Below are 13,942 nucleotides of genomic sequence, written 5' to 3'. Positions count from 1 at the left end.
ATTTATTTATTTCGGGCGCTGTACGGGTCCGTTGTGGTGAAGAGAGAGCTGAGCCAGATAGTAAAGCTCTTGATTTACCGATCAATCTATGTTCCCACGCTCATCTATGGTCATGAGCTTTGGGTAATGACCGAAAGAACGACATCTGATACAAGCAGCCGAAATGGGTTTCCTCCGTAGGGTGGCTGGGCTCTCCCTTAGAGATAGGGTGAGAAACTCGGTCATCCGTTAGTGACTCAGAGTAGAGCCGCTGCTCCTTCACATCGAGAGGAGCCAGTTGAGGTGGCTCGGGCAGATGCCCAGATGGTCAGGATGCCCCCTGGACGCCTCCCTGGTGAGGTGTTCCGGGCACTTCCCACCGGGAGGAGGCCCCGGGGAAGACCCAGGACACGCTGGAGGGACTATGTCTCTCGGCTGGCTTGGGAACGGGTAATCCTGAAAATTAGCAGCAATGCTTAGGTGAACTAACTAAAGGTACAATGTTAACAACACGGCTATCAGTAGACTAAGGGTTTGATGCTACCAATAGGATGAGATTTGTCACTATCATGTTGACAAACATAAAATTACTGCATTCAGTGTGCTAACATCCATCCATCCATTTTCTGAGCACCCTTCTCCCTAACGGGAGGTGCTGGTCCCTCTCCAGCTGCGTTCCGGGCGAGAGGCGGGGTCACCCTGGACAGGTCGCCAGTCTGTTCCAGGGCAGTGCTAACATTCATGTAAAAGCTAATGATGGATTCAGACTTGAACCTTGCGAGCCACATAAAGACAATTACAAAGTCAGCCTTCTATCACCTGAAGAACATCTCCAGGATTAGAGGACTAATGTCTCAGCCAGATCTAGAGAAACTCATCCATGCGTTTGTTTTCAGATCTTTTTAATCAGTGCAACAGTATATTTACAGGCCCACTAAAACACCAGACAGCAGGAGCTGATTCAGAAGCTGCTGCTCGCTTCTCTTTAGAACCCAGTTCTATCTTCCTGGTTTTAAAGACTTTCTGCTGTCTCCCTGTCTCAGACAATAGACTATGAAATACTGTTGTTAGTTTAAAAATCACTGAACGGTTTAGCACCACAATACATCAAAGATCTGTTGTTGGATCAACCTTCCCGACCTCTCAGGTCTTCTGGTTCTGCTTTGCATCCCCAGAACTAGAACCAAAAGAGGGGAAGCAGCTTTCAGCATCTATGGACCAAAAATTTTAAACAAACTTCTGGAAACTTGTGCAAAAACCAAAACACTGAGTTTCTTTAAATCACCTCACCTGCTTTTGTCCCATAATAAATGAAACACTAACCAACATTTTGATGTGTAATGACAGCACTTCAAAAACTTTGTGTGTGGTTTTATGATATAAAGCACTTTGAGCTGACTTGTTACTGAAATGTGCTATTCTAATAAACTTGACTGATTGATATAGCCAGTTTTATTGTTATTCTACATTACAAACACACTAGGATGTGTTTGGCTGTTATACTGGACCTTTCAGCTGCAGGGCGATGCAAATAATTTTATCCTGATCCTGACAATTGAGCAGCTGCATCACAATGGGCCGTGGCTTCTGGTCAGTGGGCGCTCAGGATCCTGAATTGCGATGAACTTACTTGATTTATTTCTGATTTTCTAGAAGAGAATGGGGCTGCACAGTGGCACAGTTGGTAGCATTGTTGCCTTGCAGCAAGAAGGTCCTGGGTCCAATTCCCAGCCCAGGTGGGTTCTCTCCAGGTTCTCCGGCTTTCTCCCACAGTCCAAAAACACTGTCAGGTTAATCGGTCTCTCTAAATTCTCCCTAGGTGTGAGTCCTGTCTGTTGTACCCCGCCTCTCTTCCAAAAGACAGGCACCAGTGTGAGGTCAGGACGGGTTGGTGTAAGAAAATGGATGTGTAGGTCCTTGCCAGCTGGTTGTGGACACCATCATGCCGGTTTCCTCGTGGTGCCATGTAAAGGAAACATATATTTCCTAAACCACTATCAACAAAGGAAATTTTGACAACAGAGGCGCCTGCAGGATATTATCGGAGAGTACACACATTGAAAGTCCACTTATTTATTTTTAAGTGGACTTTGAGAGCTGTAAGTGAAATAGTCACATTTAGTTTACAGAAAGAGCACAAATACACCATATAAACGAAAGTAAACGGACCAATAACATTTAGATTTAGGTCATACAGTACATATGCCCTCACAGAGATGTGGGCTACGTAGGCTACACCTCTGTACATATTTTGACACTAAAGACCTTGTTTTCTCTCCACAATTTTATTACTAAAGAAGGTTAAAAAAATACAATAATTATATATCATTTTTTACTTCAATTAAAATTTCAAGATATGCACAGTGCATCCAGCACTAAACACTATTTGTCAACATGTGTTTAGAATTCCCATCTATTGCTGCAATTCAGTCTTACCATGTGTATTATTTAAATGTAAATAAGGAAATCAGTAAAATTCAAATGTTTTTAAGGTTTTGTTTACAGTAGAGTATGTTGGAAATAGCAAAACACATGTATGGAAGACCACTGCAATTCTCACTTGCTGACAGTTAAAGTTAAATAAATGCTTGTGCTGCTGTCACTGAGTGCCCATCTGTCAGCAGCATCCCAGCTGCCAGCAGCACAATAAGCTCTACTCTCCTGTGACGTGGAGGCCTGTGTACGTCACAGATGACCTCTGAGGAAAGGTCATCATGTAAGACTAAATCACAAACATGATAAGTGGAAAAGTGTATGTGGAAGTCTTTTTTTGACGTTCTGCAGAAGTGGGTTGGAAATTAGAGGTTACAACAGTTCATACCTCTAACCCCCTGTTTCCCTGTGCCTTCTACATCTCTCCAATATTATCTGTAGTCCTATATGGGCACTTTGGAGCAAGAGGAGGTTTATTATGTAATATTCAGGATCTGTTACGTTCATTTAGCTTACCACACTGAAATGCCTGCTGAGTCACTTTGGGCTTTTCACAGAGATCTGTATTTCAGTTTGTTTCAGTCTGTTTCACTGAGTTTTCCAATGGAGACCAGTCAAAGAAAAAGGAAAAAAAAAAGGAAGCGTGGGAAGGAGATTAGGATGCAACTTCTGAGCTTTAGTTTTATATTTAGAACATATTTATATGTTCTGTTTCACAATATATATTAGAAAAAAAGCATAAAATTGTCCTTTTTTTCTGTGTGATTTTGCTAATGAAAGAGGCTTTGAGGCACTGAACACACTAAGGTCAAAAATCCTCATGAACATGATACATTTCATGATTCACCCCACTGCTTTGATGAGCTGTACTATTCTTTCAGAGTCACCAAATTCTGGCTCTCTTATAATGGCATCTCAATTTATGAATTGGTAGACCAAATCATAATTACTGGGTACTATGGACAGGCAATTTAGATCAGTAGCATTCACCACTATTTTCTGACCATATACCGTGAGATGTACAATGTCCTTTATATTTATTTCAGGGCAATGTGTCAGTGATAACATAATCTAAAATTTTACTGCTGCATCCAAAAAGTCAAGTTTTAAAGGGGACTTATGCAAAATCCATTTTCAATCCCAAAGGGGATCAATCAAAATGTATTCATATAGCACAATTCAGCAACAAGGCATTTCAAAACAGTCATGCAACACAGAATCAATTGAAACATTACATTTAGTCAAGTGCCATTTTTAAATTCTTAATTGATTTATGTTTCTAAAGCAATTCCAAACAGGTAGATTTTAGTCTAGATTTAAGTGTTTCAGCAGTTTTGTAGTAATCTGGACATTTGTTCCATTTGTGCTGCCCTGCCCTGCCCTGCCCTGCCCTGCCCTGCCCTGCCCTGCCCTGCCCTGCCCTGCCCTGCCCTGCCCTGCCCTGCCAGTCCCCTGGTCCCCCCCAAACAGGCTGCACACAACTCTGACAATGTGACTGACATCTATCTCTCTGTGTTTATTAGACAGAGGTAAATATTGAGATCTGGACCAAATCTAAGGCTCCACATCAGAACAGTCACCTGAAGGTTTACACACATGCAGCAGCATGAACCGGTCTGACATTTGAAAAAAGGCTTTGACTCAGATCCAGTCCAGGTCTGAACCATCCACCCATCAATTTTCTGATCACCCTTCTCCCTAACGGTGTCGGAGTTGCTGGTGTCTATCTCCAGCTGCGTTCTGGGCGAGAGGCGGGGTTCACCCTGGACAGGTCACCAGTCTGTCGCACGGCAACACAGAGACAAACAGGACAAACAACCATGCACACACACACACACACACACTCACACCTAGGGAGAATTGGAAAGACCAATTAACCTGACAGTCATGTTTTGGACTGTGGGAGGAAGCCGGAGAACCCGGAAAGATCAGGGAGAACATGCAAAAAGACCTAGGGAAGGAATCAAACCCAGGACCTTCTTGCTGCAATGGAACAGTGCTACCAACTTCACAACTGTGCAGCCCAGGTCGTGGAGAACGTTGTGCTAAATGACTTGCAGAGGTCTAACCAGTTCTGCCTAAAAATTCAATGGGATTTCTGTATTTGTCGGCATTTATAGAACTGCACAGTCAGATCCCAGCAGCTCTACAAACATTTTGGAGGGAAAACTTGAAACAACTTTAAAGGGCAACTGTTTTAATTTTAAACCGAACCTAAAGTTTTCAAAACACATAAAGACAATTAACATTATATTTTATGCAGCACAAAAATTGTGAGAACTATATTAACATTATAGACATCACTAAAGTAGGAGGTAGCATTAGCACAACTTTAGCACATCTTACCAGCAGCTCAGTCAGGCAGCTTCTGCCTGGCTGCTGCAGCTGCCTCACAGAACTTTGCTTTGTGCAACATTAATAACCATCCTCCCAGAACAATATTTAGGAACCAAAATAGAAGCAGTATAAACAAAATAGCCTGCTGCAGTGCAAAGGTGATAACAGACATGTCAATTAAACAAAAAGGTGTTTTGAGAAGGTTCATAAGAATATAAAATAAATAAAATTAACTCAGCTACAGTTGCACAATTAAATTGCTCAACATTGATCATTATATATGGGGATAAATAGCTAAATATATGAATAGAGATGTCTCACTTACTGCTCTGTCGCTGCCAGAAGCCAGGCTGAGCTTCTGGCTGAGCTTCTGGCTGAGCTTCTGGCAGCCATGACTCATGCTAAAGTGCTGTTGGAATGGGTTAATATTTATGTTTGCATCAAAAATACAAGTGTGAATCTGTGCATTTGTGAATTATGAGACTGTTTTAGCTCCATATTAGGAGGCCAGGACTAGTTTTTATTCTTACTTGCTCAGCAGCAGAGAAGGACCTCGCTGCAACCCACAGTGAGAGAACACATGGGAGACCAATGCCATATTTTGAGAATGGACCATTGCACTCTGGAAACGAGACAGGCACTATTCCTTACATTAGCAGTGGTCTCCCGTTTTTATTTTCTTTTGAAATCTGTGATATCTTCACTGTAGAAGGATTTCCATGAGCCTGATAAAACAGCTCACTCGTTATGGGCTCAACACACCAGGGGACAGCGCCGCTCCCACCATTTATTGCATGGTGGGGCGACAGTCACTTGCCTTCCAGCTGGGCAATTTGTGAAAAACACCAAGCATACATAAATACACACATGCAGCTGCCACGGCTTCAATGACACCTGCCACTAAAGTGCCGCCACTTTGGGGACAGATGCCACGAATACTATGACAATCTGTGGCAGGTGTATGTCGTAAAAAAAATGTTGGGAATAAAATGCTTTATTCAATATTCAAACTTCCACAGAAGCTGTGGCAGGTGACACAACTAAGTTATGGCAGCTGTGGCAGCTGATACCATAAGTGCCACAGTAGTCGTCCTAACCCTAACCCTAACCCTAACCCTGCCACGGTTTGATCTTGTTGTGTCTCTGTGGTGTTACGACAAAATAGAAACTTTGCTTTCAGCTTCTGTTCTTTCCAGTAATTAAGCCAAAGGTTTCCAGTGACGTGACACAACAAATTTAAAATTGTCATCATTATCACTTTTTCATATGTTGAGTTCATCCCTAGTGGCGAAAAATTTACCTTTTTTTTTTACCGTTTTGTTCGCTCCCTGTGTGTCAATGTTATTAAGTAAATTCAGCAGAATGCACCAGAGTGAATCTTTTTGTCAGTGAGCCTCTTCAGAAGAAAGTGAGAGAGAAACTCCAAAATAACATGCAATATTATCAACCTAATTTTATTTTTGAGCTTATTTACATTTTTATTGAGAATAATTGAGTTATTGCTTATTGCAACAGACCTATTCCAAATTTGGTTGCATGTATTATAATTAATAAAGGATTATAGGAAAGCATAGCCAATACCTGGATAGACTACTAGAAAAAGTTATTGTTGATATTTAGAAATTTAGTTTTAAAAAAAACTGTGCACATATTGAGAATAAAACATGTTTAAGTGACATGTTTTAGGGGAGTCCCAGGTCCTGTCTGTTTTGGAATGCCCTACAAAACATGACATTGCTCTCTTAGTGAATCACATAAATCGTCTTCATGTCATCAGGTATAAAAGAACCCAGCTGAATTTTGTGTGGTATGTCTGTGTACTGAACCAGTGGGTGGTACTGAATACATGTACCATTCCAGCCCTACTTGTCATTGTCCAATTGTCTTCAAAAACTCATGACTATAGAAGTCAGATTGAGACAATCTGCTGCAGCAGAACAACCACATACTGAAATTATACATATAGTAAAAAACATGTAACATGTTACATGTAACAGATTTTAAAATAACATTTTCATGTTTAACCTGCTCCTCTATTTGTTTTGCTGTTCACAGCACCCCCTACAGTGCGAATTGTCCATGCAGGTCAGGCCTGTAATGTGAAGGAAGAGCAACACAGCGAGAGGGTTTACGTCATCCGAGAGGGAGAAACTCTGGAACTCCAGTGTCTTGTCACTGGACATCCTCGACCTCAGGTAATTATGTTCTTGATGTAAATGTTGCTTAAGTAAACTAAAACCAAAGGCAAACAATTTTGAGCACGTTTCAATGTCACTGTCAAATTTATTTATATAGCACTTTAAAACAGATGAAAAACTCCACAAAAACTGTACAAAAACAATAACAAAGTAAGTCGATGAAAAGAAAAAGAGAAATATACAAAAAAAAATCTATAAATATTGTTTTCAGTTACAATTTGAGTGGATACAGTTTCATCTGAGCAGACGGGAGACAGACAAATTTGAAAAGCAGCATTAGATGCGCGAGTAGAACTTTGGGGTTTTATCAACAAAAAAAAGTTTAACACTGGAGTGTGTCTGTTGGAAAAACTGAATCATTCTGAGGTAATTCATGAGTCACGTCAATCCCGAAGTTGCCAAGTAAGTTTGATCCTAATGCTACTACTTTTCTTCTCAAAACTTAAAGTCGTAAGTCTTGTTACATTTGGACCTTTTTATAATAATAAAAAGAGATTTGTTGCGGAGGTTCTTTGGTTAAAGGTGTTCTTTTTATTCACAGGGACATTTTGAATGTTTTGAACCTTGTAACCTTGCACTAACAGGTCATATGGCCTCATCACGACTCCACCCTGCTGTGCTCGAGCTGCAGAGATAAAATCCTTTCAATCATCATATTTGCACTTCACTTATTCAGAGTTAACATAAAAACAAAGTGGAGCTGGAAGATGTTAAATGAAGCTGGGAGAGGTTATGCTGCTTATTCAAATGGGGCTCTTAAAACGAAAGCAGTAAAATTCTACTTAAAACAATATAATGAGTTGCTCCAGACTCCAAACTTTAATTCAAGTTATCAGGTTGGATAGGGTTCAGACGTAATGGACTCAGTCAGATTTTTTAGGTCCGATATGAGCACAATTCTCCAGATGCAGACCAGATGCAGGAGGAAGTTGTGAGGCTGAGCATTCAGGCATCAGCAGGTGAATCACTGTTGGCTTCTCATAATTTAAGAGTTGATTAATTTTGTTGTTCTATCTACTGATTGAACAATAAAATTCTATCAGAAATTCTATCAGTTTTTATCACTGCAGAGAAAAGGTTAGATGTGTTTATCCAGTTGATCAATGTGTGGGTTGAACGATTTCATATTTTTTAAGGTCGACTACAACATGATTGAAATCGAGTTGAAGTCGACTAGTCGCGGTGATGTCATCGTGACGTAAGCGCAAAAATGCTTCACAGCAGCATGAAGGCTTTATCAGCTATATGCACCGCAAATATTGATTAAAAACTCGCTTTTAGTAAGTCTATTATGTAGAATTAAAAGAAAGAGAAACAGATCATTATCACTGACTTCTTCATGAGCAGCAGAGAAAAGTTGCACAAAGTCAGGTCTGACTGATTTTTTTTTAAACACCAGCTGATCCTGATGATAGCTGCACACATAGGAGTCAAATTATTCCACTGACCACAGTGATGGTTTTGGAACATCACAAACCAACTTATTATGAACGGATCCCGTTTGGTTACAGCTGAATAAAAGTTGCCACCTGCTGCTCCTCTGCCCTGTTGCAGCAGGAAGCTCTGCTGACTCAGCAGTAGCTGTCTTTGCGGGATGAACCGACATGCAGATGGCGGCAGAGATCTATCAAAAGCTCAGAATGAAGCTTGAACTTTGTTCCCAGACGTTGTTAATTAGTATTTTTATGAGTATGAAGCTGCCAGGTTAGAAGCTTCAATAGGCAGGGTGATGGTGATCAGTTGGATGGATAAAATAGTCAGACATCTCGCTGCATAGCTTTTCTTTTTTGAAGAGTTTGTTTGGCACTAGTTGCCTTTATTTGACAGTAATCCAACAGGAACGGGACGGGTAAAGGGGATGTGGGAGAGAGGAGTCAGACTCCAGACGCCCCCTGGGCTTGTGCAAAATTCTGCCCTCTTGCGTCGGAGCGCGCACTGCAGCCAGAGAGGATCCGTTCATTTTCACAGCACTTCTGATCCATTTCTCAGTAAACAACTCATATGATCATCAGGTCCAGGTTGTAACTTTCAGTTTAGTTGGCTGCTGAAAAAATTGTAAAATAAATAAACGAGGTCTTGTGTGGAGGTCTTCTTACACTGTTTTGTGTTGGAGGAAAGAAAATCGGTCTTTTTCCTACTATTGTCACTCAAGCAAGTAAGTCACCAACACAGTTTTCCAACACATTGTGTGTAATTATAATTTTTCCTTGCTGATGTAAGAGGAGAGGATCTGGCTGATAGCAGCGCATGAAGATTAGACTTCCTGAAAAGATGAGAGTGTAGGCTTTCTGTAAAATCCCTTTCTGATAAAAAATATACAACAAATTACTGGATAAAGGAAATTTCTAGTTAATTGTTTCACAAACTCTGCAACTGTATTTATTCCTCTCATCATCAACAACAAATCCTGTGATTGTGGTAACATTTGCTCTTTATTTGCCAAAGTTATTAGGGGGAACCAAATATTTTAGCTGCATGAAATAATCCATTCCCCCTTTATGACATGGTAACAAATTCATTTACCATTAAGTTTTTGACTGTGTTTATTCTTCTCATCATCAAAAACAAATCATGTGATTTTGGAAACTGTTGCTCATTAGTAGTCACTGTTAATGGGGGGCGAACTATATACCCCTCATATATATGGGTGGATATTATTTATGGAGGGGAAAATAATCTGTTCTGAGGAAGCATAAAAGTTAAAGAGTTTGTGAAAAAAGAATTAACTCCCATGATATGGAGAGGGAACAAATGATTTCAGGCAGGCAAATAATTCATAACTTGCCCTCATAACTTTGGGAAATAAGGAGGAAATGTCACCAGATCCCACAGATCATATTGTGGATGAAGAGAGGAATAAATACAGTTAAAGACTTGCTGGTAAATTAATGCTCTGAGAATTTCACTGGCAGAGCAGATTTATTCCTTGAGGTTAGGTTTATAATATATACAAGTTTAGAGTTTATGCATTTAAAGGCGGCAGCACAGACCAATCACACAGCTGGTACCTTGCACGCTGCCGCGTCTTTCCCTCAAACTGGACACAGCCTGATCTGTATGGATATTTACATCCAAAGATTTAACCAACAACCTTTTCAGCAGGTCAGTGTTCTTAGGCCTTCTAATGAGCCATCATTTGATCCAGGTACGTTAAACCAGGGAGAGAACAAAAACATGCAGGATGCTGGACCTGGAGGACCCAAAGTGTGTGTCTGTGTGTGTGTGAGGTCACTCTCTGTTATGTTCTGCAGATGCGTTGGACTAAGACATCAGGTGGCGCCTCGGATAATCAAGGAAAGTTGTCACTGAAAGGTGAAACTCTAAAAATTGAGAACATCAGTCGCCAGCAGGGAGGACGCTACTACTGCAAGGCTGAGAACGGACTGGGATTCCCGGCCATACGCTCCATACGAGTGGATGTCTACTGTAAGCACTCAAACCAAAAAAGGCCCATCTTGCATTGTGAATAAATGCAATGTTTACTTTCAAACAAACTTTTTAGTCAAAATATTTTTAAGACTTTGGATTACTGAGCAGCATACAATGCCTATAAAAATCCCCTGGACATCTAACATTTATATTGATCTTAGAATCAATTATAATCAAGAAACAGTGGCTTTTATTTTGTTTTACAATCAAAATTTGGTCAAAGTGAAAACTGATTTTTTTAGTTTTTTCCTAAGCATTTATTGAAGCATTTTGTTCTTTGTTCACAAACATAAGACATATGCAGAAACAAGCTTAATTAAAACTAAAACAAATAAATAAAATACTCAGGGAACAGTTGATAATGATCATTTCTAACCCCACATGGATATCATGAAGTAACATGTCTAGTCATTAAACTACAAATACCAAAATAAATATAATACTAATAAATGAATAGAATAATTAATAGTAATTATAATTTTAGTAAAACAAATAAATACAAATAATGATAATAAAAAGCAAGGAAAGAGGGTTTGGGGAGTTAATTTTTCATACACCATCATTCCTCCAGCCATTTATTTCAACACTGTTTTCTACAAAAATTGTCTGCAGATCCTCCAGATCTTCCAAAATGTGTCTTCCTGTTTTCTTGTTGTGTATCTTATCTTCTCCCAGGTCAAATACAAACACATTCCATTGTGACATGGTGCATATTGTTTCAGTTTTCCACAAATGGAGAAAAGTTTTCTAGAGGCCGTGAGCTGTTAGATGGGCTGAATTGCCTCAAATATATCAATAAATAAACACATTTTTGGGTCAAGAGACACCTCTTCTCCAATTAATTGATAAAAATTATAACACTTCCTTCTAAAAAACAGCTAGTTTTTTAGCGTCATCTCACATGCAGTGCAGTAAAGATTATTTTTAATGCTTGCATTTAGAATATGTAGAAGGGATATTAGAGGTAAAACGGGGCAACCTGATTGGATACTGAACCATCATGTTAGCTATTTGTATGGTAGTAGTTTACAGTTGTGTTTTAGTTTGTGTTTGAGCTAAACTATATGTTTCTGATCACTCTTCCGGGCTTCTGAGATATCATGTCGTGGTTCTTTTGAATTACTTACTAAGATATTATGTAATAAAGAAACCTGCCCATTTTAGAGGGCAAGAGTTCAATGAGAACTCTTGCAGGTAGTTTCAGACTGGGACCCTGACCACTCACAATACAGAGTTTTTTATTGGGATCTCAGACTGTTGAATTGTTTTGGGTCTATTATTATTTATGTTACTTTCTTATTTTGGTTAGATCTGTCTGGTTCTTCTTAGTGTTTCTAGTTCTGTTTATTTTTTAGGGTCATTCACAGTCACTAGTTTAATTATGTTTCTAAAATGGATTTATTTATTTTTTTCAAAATATCTTTATTGAAATTTTAGCAGTTTAGACAAACAGCTTGACCATTCTGCAAAGTATGACAACAGTAGTAGTAGTAGTACCCTACCCTTCAGGCCAAAATAAAATACAGACAGAAATAAACAAAATGCCTCTCACAATCCTGGTTCTAATGCAGCCTATCACATAGTCCACATATCATTTAGTTTCTATATTCAGAGGACACTTTTTCCAGTGTCCCTTCTGGCAACATTAGTTACAACCTGTGTAGCTATTGTTGCCAGAAGGGACACTGGAAAAATGAATGTGCTTTAGATTTCTATGTAGGTTCCAATCTTGTCTTCCCAGAGAACCGGTCATGATAGGATTCTTTAAAGCTATGGCCACATTTCAAATTATAATCCCTCGCAGCTTCATGGGTTAGAACATACTCATTTACTAAGAGTGCAGATTTAGCAGCAGTTTTTACTTTTTGTTCATTAGCATATGTGACAATCTGATCTGGAATAATGTTCTTTAACTTTTCCAACACCATCAAATCGAAGGGATTCAAAGTCATCCGAACCTCAGCTGATAACCAGTGATAAAACTGGGTGTTTAGTTCTCTGACCAGATCTGTATTTTTCTGTTTTTCAGTCTTCCTACAGTTCCTACATTGTTGTCAATAATGTTCAAGAACCAGTTCATAAACCTTTGTTATAAATTTGATACCCTTCTTTCAGCTGACATTAGATCACTCCAGTCACTGTCCTCTGCCATAATTTGTAAAAACATTCTGAACAAAGTTTACATAAACCAGGGAACGCTAAAAGCCAAAGGACTCTAAAACAAAAAAGCATAAATCCAATGAAAAGGGTGAATGCTGATTTCTGAAAGTTCAGCAGTTTGGCGATGTGTACATTGGATGAAATGAGCCTTCACTGAGAGCTTGTGTAAATACCAGTGAAAGCGAACCCGCTCTGCAAGAGACCCTTCCAAATTGTCCAATTAGATCCAGATAAAAAAAGATGGTTCTCTCACTAGTCTCTTTCTTGCATAGTTACTCAGTTTAGGTCATCCTGATCAAGAAATAGTCCTCCCATTTCTTGATGATGGATTCAACTGAATCCCAGCAAATGTTTTGTGCATTAGATATTTTGGTATCTATTTCTAACTGATACTTTACGGATACCTTAAACTGCTTTAAGGGTACTTTTGTGTTCATGCAATAATAGTAGTTAGCAATATGGATTAACCAGTGAGTGAACCTCACCCTAACCCTGATAACGGAGCCTTATATACAATCACTCCAGACATATTCACTGATCTCAGGTGATCTCCAGTACACTGAGACTATACTGGTGTCTGTACTGGAGGTCACCTGAGATCTCGAGGTGATGGCAAGTTTGTTTGTTTCATTGTGCACTCATTTGTACAATGACTTGACCTGTTGAATTAGATTTGTGAATTTAAAGAATGCAGCTGGAGATAGGCACCAGCAACTCCCAACCCCACGAGGGATAAGGATGAATAGAAAATGGATGGATGGAATTTAAAGAGGGTATTTTTTTTAACATAATTGCTTATTTGATGCTAAATAACTATGTTTTTCTTAATTTGTAGAAATCAGTCTTTGACATTAGTTTTTTGTAAATTTTCTTTGTCAAAAAGCCAGTTTGTTGACCATAATTGATTTGTGAAAACAATAAAAGCTCAAATCATTCAGTTGCTGATTAACTGAAACAAATGAAAAATAAATTTTTCTTTGATAGTATTGTGAAAAACCATCATGTATTCTAAACCCGATAGACCAAAAACGTGCAAGCACACGAGCAACGAATCAGCCAACACAAAGTAATCAGACTTTACGTTTTTTATTCTTTTTTAGCGCTAAAAAAAGAGACGCTTACTATCACAGACTAGAAGTGAAACCAAGGGGCCCCAAGTCTATACATAATAATAATAAAAATGGGAAGATTCGTTGGTTATGATCTAAAAACACGCCCAGTGGTCATCTGATGTCCTGCATCACTTAAATCTCTATTTGCTTGGAGATGGGAGTGAGGAGACGATTCAGTTTCTGTATCTGTTACAAATACAAAGGCCTTTGTGTGAAAGTATGAGAGTGTAATGTGTGTCGAAGCATATGTGTGTATTTGACCTTGGTAAGCGCCTCAAAAATAGTCTTCTCTCT

At 39.2% G+C, this 13,942-nt stretch overlaps 1 protein-coding gene across 5 annotated transcripts in view; it reads left to right on the top strand.

Moving 5' to 3' along the window:
- Nucleotides 1-13,942, top strand: part of LOC129357367 (MAM domain-containing glycosylphosphatidylinositol anchor protein 2-like) — a 94,454-nt gene that overhangs the window by 5,706 nt on the left and 74,806 nt on the right. For all 5 annotated transcript variants that reach the window (XM_055026662.1, XM_055026661.1, XM_055026660.1 and 2 more), the window contains exons 2-3: nt 6,805-6,944; nt 10,199-10,373. In XM_055026662.1, coding sequence (XP_054882637.1) covers nt 6,805-6,944; nt 10,199-10,373 — 315 coding nt within the window. The remainder of the gene's footprint in view (nt 1-6,804; nt 6,945-10,198; nt 10,374-13,942) is intronic.

Source organism: Poeciliopsis prolifica, unplaced genomic scaffold (genome assembly GCF_027474105.1).
Source record: "Poeciliopsis prolifica strain line A6 unplaced genomic scaffold, Auburn_PproV2 SCAFFOLD248, whole genome shotgun sequence".
Lineage (NCBI taxonomy): Eukaryota > Metazoa > Chordata > Actinopteri > Cyprinodontiformes > Poeciliidae > Poeciliopsis > Poeciliopsis prolifica.
This window is presented reverse-complemented; position numbering and strand designations above follow the sequence as displayed.